The 14,276-nt window shown below is 37.5% G+C and overlaps 1 protein-coding gene across 1 annotated transcript; it reads right to left on the bottom strand.

The window, feature by feature from the left end:
• Positions 1-504: 504 nt before the first annotated feature.
• LOC137188504 (thiamine transporter 2-like) lies at positions 505-12,888 on the bottom strand. Its single transcript, XM_067598158.1, has 5 exons — positions 12,697-12,888; positions 9,856-10,615; positions 4,027-4,219; positions 3,034-3,175; positions 505-2,667 (listed from the first exon to the last, which is right to left on the bottom strand). The coding sequence occupies exons 1-5, from the start codon at positions 12,886-12,888 to the stop codon at positions 2,533-2,535; spliced, it is 1,422 nt and encodes a 473-aa protein (XP_067454259.1). The 3' UTR covers positions 505-2,532.
• Between the last annotated feature and the right edge of the window lie 1,388 nt (positions 12,889-14,276).

Genomic DNA, 14,276 nt, shown 5'->3' with positions numbered 1-14,276 from the left:
TGATTTGTGGGCCTTTATCTGTGAGATAGTCTGATATGAACTTGAAATAATGTACTTCCAAATTGTAGTTCACTACATGTAGTTGCCACAACAGATCTTATGCATGCCTTGATTTCCATGTGTGACTATATGTTGACACTGTGCTTCTATACTGTTCTTCCAACACCCAATAAAAGGCAATACATATTTTTGTCACTAGAAAACTTGGGATGATTATGATCACAAGCAATGTCAGATATAAAGGAAGCTGTCCATGCAAAATAGGAGTTTTAACAATCTTTTTATTGGAAAAGAGGCAAAATAATAATAATTACAAGAGAAACAAAAAAAGAAATAAAATCAAATGAACTCCAACAGAGTGACTGGCATTTTTACCTTCTCAGCCAAACCATTTCAGTTTTTTTTGATGACAGTACATAATGACACCCTCCTGTTGTCCTCGGGTCAATTTTGATCCGGGAAGACAACAGGAGGGTTAAGATAACATACTTATTATTGCTGACATCTAACACTTAGCCACACCCATGAATACACACACAGGGGTAGACACATGAATGCAAAAACCTTAATACAATGTCATCTACTGTGTAACAGTTTCACCCTTCTGTGCATTATGTGACAGTGGCCAGTTGGGGGACACAATGATGCACACGTTTTCACTTTTATCTAATTAGCAAATGATCTGCAAGAACAACATAAGCAGGAAAACTGTGTTTGTTAAGGTTGACCGATAAACACTGAGCTGAAATTACTTAATTTAAACCTTATGTAAACCTGATAATGTTGGGAAAATCACAATTATATATTTTTAATTGTCCAGCCTTTTCAATATACTTTTAATGAGAGTCTCAATGACAACACCAGAGAAAACCAAGGGACATGTCATCATCGAGATATGATCAATTAGCATACGCCACGCATACAATATGCCAGCTCATTTCAGCTAATAGCTTCTCCTGTTATCCATCTTGGAGCCTTAATTAGCTTACTGTTAAAATTATGAATTATAGGTCAGACGTGACTAGACATTCATCATCTGACCACTTACGGAGAGTAATTTCCATTTTTTTCTGACTGTTTGGCGGCTGTGTGGTGTTTATGAATGAGGACAGAAATTACTAATATAGGTTAATAAACATTATCATCATCATAAACATGCAGAATTAGAGCAGTGGGTTTACAAACCACCTGCTGAGAAACACAGCACTGAACTGATTATTAACAAGGTCACTTTTCTACGGAGGATGGTGATTATATTTTTAGTCATATTTGTTTAATTGTTTTTCCTGAAAATATAAATTTGTGCAAGCATACCCCTACACATACTCAGTAAAACACATACACACAAAGATCAGTAGCTATGCAGAGACAAAATCAGACCTTTTTTTTTTTTTTTTTAACAATGTTCTAAGCCTCAAAAACAAAAATGGACCTGTTACCTGGCAACGACATGTTGCTTAAGGATATGCTCTCTCACTTGCATCTACAGTAATAGTGCCCATAAACACACAAATCTTATTATTCATTGGGGTTTGAGGAGCTGTAACAAAATCAGGAAGTGTCTCTAAGTAGAAATAAAGAAAAATATTTTCCAGAAAGATCAATAATGATACTAACTGAATATAATGAAAGCAGGCTGTCAGTGCTCAGGAGGTTTTACAGCATTTGTAACAGAGGTTAAAATGTGTTGTGCCTTGTTTGTGATACAATATTTAATATAACCATTTTAAATGTTGCAGATATAATGATCATTTCCCCCCCTTATATTAGTAAATTATGTCCTTAGAGGTACCAGTCTAACATATAATTTTGTTACAATTACAATTACTGCAGCCTCAACATTTCTGCTGACCTGATTTTAATTTGCCTGGCAAGCTTGTAAGTTACCAAATATTACTGTAAGTGGCTTCAGATGTCTTAACCATCACAACAAATGGCAAGTACTTGAGAAAATCAAAAACACAGTTTGTTAGTCTGTCCATGTAACCATTGTGATATATGGTCATGGACGTGTGTTTTCATAAAGTGCTATTAAATTGCTAAATATGCACAGAAGAATGGTTCATAGCTGCATAGCTGATCATGCACAAAATCCCACTGCACACTGAATTCATTTTGACATTTCAGCATCTTAATTAAAAGACTTCTTATGTACATACATGCTTGGGATATTGTACCATTAAATTTATATTTACTAGAGTTTAAAACAGCAGAGGTGCAATGTAGTATTCTTCTTTTCTACGCTGTGCAGATACTGCTCTCTAGTGGCCACATGTAAGTATTACATTTTACAGTATTATATTTTTTATTCAACCCTTTATTTAAACAGGTTTATTTAAACAGGTATTTTAGTCACAGCATCTCTGTAGAATCGATTGGTTAAATCTTGCTGATGATGTATCGACTGTTTGAATATCTTGTCTTGAATATCTGTCCAAGCAGAGTGTCTGCAACCATTTTTTCTGTTGCTGCTGTTGTAACTGATCACAGAGTTTTGATATAAAGCTGTACGTTCTCTGTTACTCATAGATGTTAGGCCTCCGGCAGGCGGGTTGCCCTCTCTTCCTCGTGGCCTGTTGCAGGCTGGCTCATGCGGAATACAGTATACATACCTCTGAGTGTGAAAAGCAGGGAAATGGCAGCAAAGTATGAAGCGTAGATAAAGAACTGAAAAGAGAAGTGAGGAGTAATTGAACTGTGGATGATGACTTATAAATTAATGATTTCATTCATCAAAATAATCTTTTGTTTCTAGTGGTCTGTTTCCTTTATCTAATGAAAACATAGAAGAAGGATTTTTATCAAAACTCTTAATTGTCTTTATTTTATTTACTCCTTTGAATTTATGTTCCTCAGTTTCTAATTTTATTGTCAAGCTCTTCATATACCATTTTACTCAATCTTCTACTTACAAAGTATTATCAAATATCATGTCATTATGTCACATCTACAGTTACATATAAGCTCCAAACATCTATTAAACTTAGTGTAGATTTTTCATATTGTCTGTTTTCATATTGTGTAATGCAGTACCTGGGAGGTGATGGTGAGCTGTAGAGACCTGGTGTTGATGACGATGGCGGTGAGGACACTCTGGAGGACTGTGCCCACAAAACTGTTAATGCCGAATACTAACGCGTAGCGCTCTCTGCTCAGCGCCTTGGCTATCTGAAAACTGGGATACACATACATGAGATGCAGGAATATAAAACGAAAGTGCTAGAAGTCTTCGGAATACAGGTTTATTAAATTGTTAGTTAAATTGATATTAAGGGTTTATGTGAAGGACGTACAACAAAGGACAATTTGATGGAGAAAATATTAAATCAGAATAGGATACATTTTAAAAACTGATGCTGGCTAAACCAACCAATAAGATTAAGAGGCTACAGCCACGCTAGGGGATCTTAAGGTTACATAAGCATAGCTGTGATTTGAGCTAAATGCTAATGTCAGCACCCTAATTGCTTATCAGGTGTAAACTATGTTCACCATCTTAGTTTAGGGTGTGACTACAATGATTGTCTGTACAAACTTATTATAAAAAGTCATTTAGCAGACAGCATAGAGACGACTGATGTGAGTATCACAATGATAAAAATGAAAAAAATAAGAGTTTGAAAACAAGAATGTTTCCTTTAACTTTTGGTTGTGGTGGTGGAGGTGATCAGTTTGTGTCATGCTATGGTGGAAATCATATAATACGAGTGATAAGGGCAGCTGTAGTCCAAATTACCCAAGAATGTCTAAATAAAGCTAGACCAAATGGTCAGTAAAGAGTCATTAACGCTACTACAACAACAGTAAATATGGTCAAGATTTGTTTTTAGGTTTAGAAAACAGTCCATTCATCAGAAACCATAATAACCTAATGGCTCATAAAGCACTTCTAGAAGTGTTTTAAACAGAAAATTTTATGTGGTGATGAATATTTAAGTTGTACACGGCCTATTCTTGCATGTGCTGACACTGCTTCATTTATGGATCGAACATTTGGCTGCTGACGTATCCATAATGTATTCTTACGTGCAGATGGTGTTGAGCTGCATGTAAACAGTTTTGAAGAGGAAGAAGCAGGTGTAGCTGATCCAGATGTTATGAGTCATATCCATCAGGAATAGAGCCCCAGTGATCAGGAACGTGAAAACCCCAAGGATCAGCTCCCCCCACATGGACCACTCCAGCGTCATGTGGCCCACAGCAATACTGGCAGCAGCTCCTGAAAGAGAACAAAATCACTGTGTGAATCAGACTGTAACTGTAGTGAAACTAAAGGATAATGACAAAGAGAAGCCTCAGTGACATAATGCTGTCATCGCATATCTAATTATTGGTGACATTTTTGAATTGGGCACATAGCAGACATTATAATCTTACACAAATCATTCAAATTGTTTCAATAATTTTGATACAAAGTCACAGCAACACTAAAATTTAGTTGTAAGGAAGCTTTTCCACTGTGAATGCAGCTGGAGTGCCACTGATACAGTAGGTATTATATGGGTGGGACATTTCAATATCAGTAAATTATCATCAGAGAAATAAATAAATACATTTTGGCAGTTGTTTTTCACAGTCTCACCTCAAGGTCCATATCGTACTTGTTCTGGAGCTTTCAATTATGTCACTTGTGCAAAATTCCAAATAGAGCTGAAGGTGATATGTGACACAAGTAAAAGTACAGCTACTAAATGGACCCTGAGGTGAGACTTGTGTTGTCAACTTCTGTTCCCAAGGTCAAGAAGAAACTTTGAGTCTAAACTTTGAATCCAACATGGATGAAAAGTCTTTAAAGTGCTCAGAAAAAATTGAACATTTGAACATTTACAGTTCCATGACAATTGGGAAAACTGCAGACTTTGTGGCGAGATTGTTTTTTCAATTATAATGTTACACACAATTTAGTTTCTTCGGAACACTTTCTCAACTCTAAAGGCTGTTGAAGCTCTGGTGATAAATAATTATATATGACAGCAAATAATCACAAACAATATGAACAAAGCTGCTCACTTACACTGACACTTGGATACATTTGTCACAGTTATTTATAGTTATTTTTTTGGTAATTTTATACCACAGTACTGTATCATGTATCACTGAGCCACTTCAAGACTCACTTTTTGTTTTGTTTTGATCATTAACACATGAAATAATACTTTAAACTCTAAGCAGGTAACAATAACTTCTGAAAGGGATTCTGCTTATTTCAGCCACAGGGTGGCACAGTGATACATCACATGGCTCCTGTCAGCACATGTAAAGGAGTAAAGATACCTCTATCCCTGTGTATGGATATGAAAATGGGGACTCTAGATGGGTCATTGATTATTGTAGGACATTTGTCTCCTTCCTTTCCTCCTAATTTATCATCTGACATTCTGTCTGATTTTATTTGTCCTCTCAATTTCTCTTTCTCTCACTGTAATTTCACTTGCCACATACATTATTCATCATTTTTATAATTTTCCCATAACTGCTACTTCTTTGTTGAACTGTCCGGTAATGGCTGAGGTTGAATAAAACCACAATTGGAGGCGCATTTATTGAGGCTAGTGTAAATAGGGAAACCCTTAATTCCCCAGAGACATGGATCCATTCACTCGGTGATCTTTATCTCTTTATCCACTGGAAAATAAATAATGGCTGAGTATAATTGCTTTGCTCTAAATGTGTACATTTACTTTTTTGTCCAGTTCTGGTCAATCAGTGATTATAGTCCAACATAAACACCACCCGGGCCACTCTGCGTATTTAAGATGTACTTAAATCAATCCCGCCCCCCCCGGCTCTGATTAGCAGAGGAGGGGTCAAATGGAGACTGAATAATTAGACCAGTTTCCACAGCAGTGTCAGTTGGAGGCTTAGTGAGGTCAGCAGGAGCTGGCTGTACAACTTCATAGACAGGGATCAATAATGCAGTGGGGTTCTACAGTATGTCCACACTACAGGAGTTCATGTTAAATGCCAAAGTGGTGCTCATAACTCACTTTAATTGGATAACTGTACACTTTACATATGACAAAAATAACAACTCCCTTGAGGGAAGGCATTATAACATAATCATAATAAGGAACTGTGTCCCCTAAAATTTAGGTTCAAATACTACTAAATTGTTTTTCTGAAAAGTACATTTTGGTAAATGGACTGTACTTGTATAGCGCCTTTCTAGTCTTCCGACCACTCAAAGCGCTTTTTACACTACCATTCACCCATTCATAGACATTCATGTCTGTGAATGGGTCCCAACCTGCCCATCATTTTGGAGGAAATGTAATTGCTTGTTGGATTATGGTAACCAGTCTGAAAAGTGTTACATTATTCTCATAGGCAGGTGACTGAGGTGGATAGTACGTGTATAAAACACTTTGACACAAAGGCCCAGACATCTTCCTTACTGTGGTTAGGTTCAGGGTACAAAAACACTTTAAGGTTTGGGAAAAATTGTGGTTTGGTGAAATACTGAAAAAAATACATGTCCTCTCTTGTGCTTCAAGCCTCTGTTCACATTTTGAATATTTAGCTAAGACCGTTCTTTCCTGACCCTTAACCGAGTGCTTTAACTGACCTAAATATAACCTGAGAAAGGTAAAGGCTAAATCTGTCTTAAAACAACAATCAGGTGCTTAAATAAACAGTGAAATAGGTTTTGCGTAATGTAAACATTCCTTCTGTTCATACTGGCCATTAGAGGATCCTTTTCAAAAGCGCTTACAATGTAAACGATGGGGAACAAAATCCTTGTTTTGAGCAAAATGTATTCAAAAGTTTATCTGAAGATAATGAGGCTTCAGCTGTCTGAGTTAGTCAAATAAAGTGGATATCTTCCACAGTTAAAAGTCTTTTTAGTAAAGGGTTCCCTCTTTGAGTCTCATCGGACAGCCTTTTCCTGTTTCAGCAGCAGTGGAAAGATCTTAACAGAAAGAGACAATTTGGCACTAAGAAGACAGTAACTTGATTCGATTAATTTGGACAGCTGAAGGCTCATATTAGCTTCAAATCAACTTTTAAATACATTTTTGCACAGAAGGAGGGCTGTTGATTTACTCCACCATCACTTACATTAAAAGTGCATTAGGAAAGGATCTCTTAATGGTCAGTATGAAGGGGAGGAATGATTACAGCGAGAAAAACGTAGGGAAGACTTGAAAATGTGTGAACTTATCCTTTAATCATGCTTTAGTTGCCATAAGTGGATACTGTTGGGGAAAAACAGAAAAACTCTACCAGTGAATATTTTCAGATACAATGTGTTCAGAACATTTACTGTAGTGACTTTGCAGATAGGCTCATTAAAACACTTCCTCATTATTCTGGAGAACTTTTGTTAATAGTTTCTTTCAGCAGTATTAACTGTCCGTACAGTATACCGTATGTACTGCACACTACTGTGAGATGGTTCAGATGGTGGTGTACAATTGACACTGGGGACCGTGGGTTTTGCTTCTGGAGATGTGCGTGGTTTGGTTTGGGCAACAAAAGCACTTTAGTTAAGGTCAGTGAAAGTTCACATTTTCAGTAAAATGCTAAACATGCAGACAAGTTATGTTTTGTGCTTCAAGCCACTATCAACTTTTTCATGAATAAACCAATACCGCAATCTTTCTTTTTAACCGAGTGCTGTAAGTGACTAACCATAGCCAAGTTAAACATACTTTTGTTGCTATGGGCGGGTGCATTTTCTGGCTTGGCAGATACGCTTGTTAACGAGAGTTTTCATTATGTTGATAGAAATGTAATCTAGGCAATGCTTCATTTCTTACAAATTGTGTTTGCCGTGGCAAATTAGAAGTATATAAATGTAATTTCTAGGAGACTGTGTTGGGATGTAATATTTTTGATGTCACAGCAGCCCCGCAGAACCTGCATTAGTATAAAGTACAATGAAACAATGGAAAGAAAGCCAAATTGGTATTTTAGGAGACAGATCAGTGTAATAAAACATGAGAAAGTAGGATAAAAATGCCAGTGAAAATAATCCAGGCAGTAATTAAGTTTACCCATTGGCAAAACTTATTAGTAATTGCAGTTTCTAGCAGACATTGTTGTACATTCAGATGAACACTGTCAGAATTCAAAGTTCAAATATAAGTTGCATAGAGGTCACATGCCTCAGGATCCATCACAGTACATCTATGTGGCACAGATGGTAAAAAAAAAAAAAACGTTTTCATGTACTGATAATAGTGGTGAGTGTGCTGAATTGGGACATCTTTAGCTGCAGTGTGTCGTTTAAATCTAAATGGAAATATATTCAGCATGAAGTTTCATGCCAAATTAAATGGAAAACCTTGGATGAAGATGACCTAGGGAAGGGTTGGAATGAAAATTCTCTATTGATTTAAATACAGTAGATGTTTAATGTGCAAATGAGGTGTAATCACTTTTTTTAACCACAGATAAATACTGCAGATGGGTCAAGGTGCCCTGTAACTCCTTGAAAACCATACTGTACAAAAAAGTACCGAACATAACTCAGTTTGTTCTGCATACACATTTGGTTTTTATCTTAATACTAATGAGCTACTAAAAATGTTGTTTTGAGGCTCCAGGAAATACAGTTATTAATATGCTGAATATGAAAATAGTAAATTATGTTGTGCTTCACCCCCATATTTTATCATGTTGGTAATCCATATTCATATTTTCCCTATCGGTTTCCACCAGGTTTTTTCCTCAGGGATATTTTCTAAGTGTGGAATAGAGAAAAATACAACAGGAATCTTTGGGGAAATATCAGACATGGGCCCTACAGCTTGACTGCATGTTGGGCGGAACCATTTACAAGTGAAAGGCATACAGCTGGATGTGGTTTACACAGAGTAATTGCCTTTGGTTTCTGGGGAATACAGAAATGTATCAGTACTATAATCAATAAAAGTGCACTGGCTGGATGGCAGCAGCTGCTATATCCATCTGGGGATGAGAGCGGGCAATTAAATAGTCTAATTAATGCTGCTCCTATTGTCTGCCATGCTTTGGGGGTTGTGAAATACTGATAGTAGAAAGGGATTGTGTTTTCTTTCTGTCTATTTATTCATTCATTTATTTTTTTTTTTGTAGCGGAATGTGTATAACTCCCATAAGCTTTAATGAAAATGTTCGGACTTGTTTTTACAAGAACCTGAACCAATTCTGTTAAGCTGGATATGCGGTTGTTTCCATTCAGAATTAATCAGAGTTTTCAGGATTTGCACAACAATTCCTCTTGGGCTCGGAGTGACAATGCAGCATCAAACCCTCAAGCATGTGAAATGTGGGGAGTAGCAAGGATAGTAATTTTTTTTTTTTTTCCTAAGACAACCAATTCCAAGGAGCAACCAGTGGTGGAAGAAGTAAGTCAAATCCTTTTACTTAAAGCTGCACCAATGAATATTTTATATTAACAATGCATCAAATGACTACACGTAATGTCATAGGAGTTGTTCGTAGTGAAAATATCACAGACCACGGCTCCTCTCAACTCTACAGAGTTTTAAACATCTTTTAACTTGTTTTGGTTTTATGGCCCACAACTTTACTCTTCTGATTCAGTCTCTCCGCCGACTGTTTTCAGTGAAAAACTATAAAAACCTGTTGTACACTATGCATTACCAAATGACAGGCGGGCAAAATGGACAAAAATCAATTAATGCAGGTTTAAGTATCAAAAGTACAACTTTCCACCTTCTGTACTATTTCATTGCACAGTGCAACTTGCTCTCTATGTAACTAAGCTTTTGAATTGACTTAAATGAACATACTTTTTTGAAATAAGTATTATACTTAGGTATAGTACTTGAGTAAATGTATACTGTAGTGACTTTCCACTACTAGATGAAACTATCAAGTCAAAACAAATCGGTGCCTTTAGTTTACCTGACAATGTGCTGATGGCGTCCACCCCTCCATTGTAGGCTGTGAAGTTATCATGTGGCTGCATATCGACCCAGAGGATCTGGACGTAGCCTGTAACCTGGTAGAAGCCACACTTCCCTGTAGCTGACCATATGCAGAAGAAGAGCACAGCTGCCGAGGAATAACATTCCTTACAGTCCGATAAAAGCCGTCTCAGCATCTTCTTAACATACTTGGTAGCCTTCACGCTCTTTGTCCAGATGGAAGAGTCCTGGCTTACAGAGTCCTCAGTGTCCTCACCTGAGTTTACCTGTTGTGCAGAATATGTTCCTTTATGAAATAAAGTAGTCTCAGGCATGGGCAGGAAAAAGGAGGTCATTAGTGCAACAGAGACTGAGCTGAGAGTCACAACACCTAAGCAATATAAGGACACCCCACCAAAAGACACCAGCAGTTGACCCAGCAGGGCACCCACAGCGTAGCCCACAAGTATGGCCCCTGTGACATAACTGGTCACTCTCTGATAGTAGCTGGGCTGGACCACGCGGTAAATGTAGGAGAAATAGGCCACATCTGCCGCTGTGGAAATGCTGTAGCTGAGGAAAGCCAACTGAGTCAAGTGGACCCCCGAGCCGACAAGTATCAGCAGAAATGCCGTGACATAGGTGAGACCCTGGAGGATGATTACAGGCTTGTACCTGAGGTAGTCTGTCACCAGGAGTACTGGGATAAGGAGAACCAGGCTGGAATAAGTCCACACAGGATACACTTGTCTAGTCACCTGGATATGGAGGAAGGAAAAAAGATTATTTTTAGAAAATGATCTCTAACTCCTGATTGTAGGAGAGTCTGTGTAACATGATGACAGATGCAGCAGATGCAGTTCCACCCCCGTTCACTGTCAACGAAAAAATTACTTCAGTATGTGCATAATGGACCAGGAAACAGCATGAACGAGGCTTATAATGTGACAAGTTGATAAATTCTAACATTATGCTAATAAATACGATGGCTGCAGCTTGAAAGGCAGGTCCTTTTAAGCAAAATATGGTTCCCAAATTGTTGTTGTCATTATGTAGTTTTTTGTGTTCCAGTTTGGCCTTGACTGGAATAATATTCAGAGATGGGTTTTTATAGTGGCACCACATCTGCATCCCACATCTCTGTCAGCTCCAGACTAGCAGATGAATGTATATGAATGACAGCAGCAGGTTGTTTGTTTTCCAAATGTGTACCATTACTTAAATACTCTCTCTATTCTATTTTAGTTGCTGGCATAAGCTTAAGAAGTTGTTTCATACTGATATTCATCCAGTCCCCAGAGGATGAATCCTAATTATGTTAGTGGCCCCCTGAACTTTCTTCACGCCTCAGTGAGGTCAAACCTTCCTCTTGACCAGCACTTATATGACAGGGATTTGGGGGATTACTTTGTTCTGTTTTGCTCTTACCAGTTAGTAGCAACATCATTTTCAGTGGGCACAGAAACTGCTGTGCTACAAATGTTTTTCACAAAGATAGAACAATTAAGAGTTGTTATTTCTACAAAGATGCGAGGGACATGAACGGATATGGTACAGTGAGGCAGTACGGAGGTCTGTAAGAGCTAAAACTACTTCAGCTTGAGTGAAAAATGTGGGGTTATACATGTCCACTTCATGTATGTAGGGCTTGGAGAGGAAATTGAATATGCGAGGTGTGCTTGTTGTCCACAAAAATCTCAAAAGCCACTCAGAATCACACGTTGAAAAGGTAATTTGCAACGTACATGATTGAACATCAAATGAGTATACTTTGATTGTACCTGCCATAATTTGTGTGAACAAGAAGCTCTCATCATGCCTTGTGCATGTGATGAGATGCATGATTGTTATTGCAGAGGCGTGACGGACTCAGTCTGAGCCAAACTTTACTGCAGCATTTACTCACTCTTTACTCTTACTCAACTTTGCTCCAGTTGTACATTATTCAATTCCACAATGTGATCATAGTATGCTTAAAAAACCACAATATAGCTGTTTTGGCAGTTAGTATAAGAGAAATTAATATACCATTTTGTATTTAATGATGCACAATTTGAATTGTGTCTCATGTGTGGAGGATAAACTATGACATTGCAAAGTGACTGCTAATTTCAAATGTTTTTCCAGATATATAATATATAATAATTCTTTTGAGATGTTCCTGGAGTTCTTTCACCAACATCCAGAATTTATTGCATTTTTTCCAGCTGTGAGTAGCACCTTGTTCCCATTGTGCAATGATTTATGGAACAATATCACTTATTTTACTATTCTGCTTTAGATTTTTTTTTCTCACAGGTCAACAGAAGGATAAAATGAAAGCCAGAAAAGCCTTTGGTCATGAAATAGGAGGCAACATGTAAAAAACGTATACACAGTCACTCCGCAGTGATACTCAAAACATAATCTCTAATTTAAACCAAAATTTTACTATACTTTATTGGAAGCACATCCATCTCAGTGCTACTTAATGCGATGAACAGTGTATTTATAAAGACATGGATAACGCTAGGCTATATAATTACACTGACATTTGCATACAATTTATATTTACCTGTGTATTACATTTCTAATCAGTAATTTGTAATTTGAAACATATTACATTACAGTTACTCTTGTCGGTAGCATTTGCACATTATATTCCAGTGTAAATTTCAAACGTACCTTTAAAAATCAAACATGACTGATTGAGTTAATCATACTGCATATTGTGTTTTCATTTATTTCCGTTATTCTTTTTACGTATATTAAAACAAAACCATTGAACAAATCTAATAACCTAAGGCTTCCATCTCTGTAAAGCAGTCACATATCCCATTTCATAGCTCAGTACCCTTACCTGCTCAGTGGTGAGATTCTTATAAGTTCCTGTGAGAAACTCTGTCAAAAAGGGCTCTATGGGCCTCATCATGGAGCAGAAACCATAGATGCAGAGCAGCACAGTGGGGCCCACCCAACCAGCAAGACAGGGCATATAATGGTCTGCCCGGCAAGGCCTGATGCCACAGTCCCCGCTCCAGCAAAAACCCATCGTTCCTCTCTGGCTCTCCAGGGACGTCTTGCTGCGTCCAGTGAGAGCAGTCTAATTTAGGCAGTTTAATCTGTTGAGATATGGAAGCCCCAGATAAGGCCAAGGTGAGACTGACTGTGAACACCAAGTCACCTGCTTTGCCATTGTTGTTTCTCACCTCTGAAGTTTTCCTGGCTACGGTGAGACGGGAAAAAAAATGTGAGGCTGTGAGTGAAGATACATTAAGATGAAATATGAGGTGGGGAGCCCCTGAGGCTCCAACGGGTTATAATAAATACTGTCTCCTCCTCTGTCTTTATACAAAAAACCCTCATTCCTACAGATATTGAGGAAGAAGTGGAAGTCAAGCAAAGGACTATGTATGAGTGTGTTTCCGTGTGTGGGGGGCAGCACCTGCACTGAGTGTGTACATTAGTAATAATGCTTTGATCAAAGCAAGAATAACTAATAAAAATATAATTTTACAAAATGTTTCGTGCTTCCTTAGGCTGATAACCAAAAGTTTAGACACATCCACCAATATTACACAGCTCTAAATTAAATGTACCCTGTTTTCCAATTATCCACAGTAGCTCATCTTATGAGATAATCTTTAAAAGTCAGCGTTTTGTCTTTGTGACTGTCATAAATAACAAGTACATAACTTTAAAGTCAGTTGTGGAATTCTCTGAGTGGCTTGGCAGTGAATTTTTTAATACTTTAGTAAAGAAATAAGCAAAGCAATCATTCCAGAGATGAGAATTACTGTAGTCTGTAATTTGAAATATCCAACAGCGAATTATGACTCACCAGTGGGGTGTCAACAGAAAGCTGTGCCTCAGCTCAAACTGTCAGACCGTCTCCATGACACAATTCTCAACACCAAGGTCACCGGCAAAGAAAATATTATTAATATTAATATATTTAGAATTTCTAGTTTAATGTTGCCAGATTTAAAGTATATGATGTTCAGCGACTGTGGCTGGAGGGGACAGATACAGAAACACTCAATTTGACCTTTAAACTGTCAGAGAACAATTATAATCATGTTTTTTATCAATATGCTATTGTATTCTATCGACTAATGTTCCCTTTAGGTGTGTTGTTATCGCAACATGTTGTAGAACCAGTAGCGGAAAAGGTCAGATTGTCAACACTGTCATCTAGAAGTCACCAGTGCACCTGGGTTTTCATTTATATACTACTACATCAGTGTTGCTGAAACATTTAAGATCCTTAGAATTTATGTTTTTATACCAAAGATTTGTTAGTTATGTTTTGATGGAAAACTCAATTGCAGCTTCAGTTATTATGCACTGGAAATATTTTTTTCCAGCGAAGGAAGTGCTACCTTATGCAAGTTACAGGGAAGTGATCAGGGTGGATACATAGTGCAGGACTTTGACACT

Source organism: Thunnus thynnus, chromosome 8, assembly GCF_963924715.1.
Source record: "Thunnus thynnus chromosome 8, fThuThy2.1, whole genome shotgun sequence".
In the NCBI taxonomy this organism is placed as follows: domain Eukaryota; kingdom Metazoa; phylum Chordata; class Actinopteri; order Scombriformes; family Scombridae; genus Thunnus; species Thunnus thynnus.
This window is presented reverse-complemented; position numbering and strand designations above follow the sequence as displayed.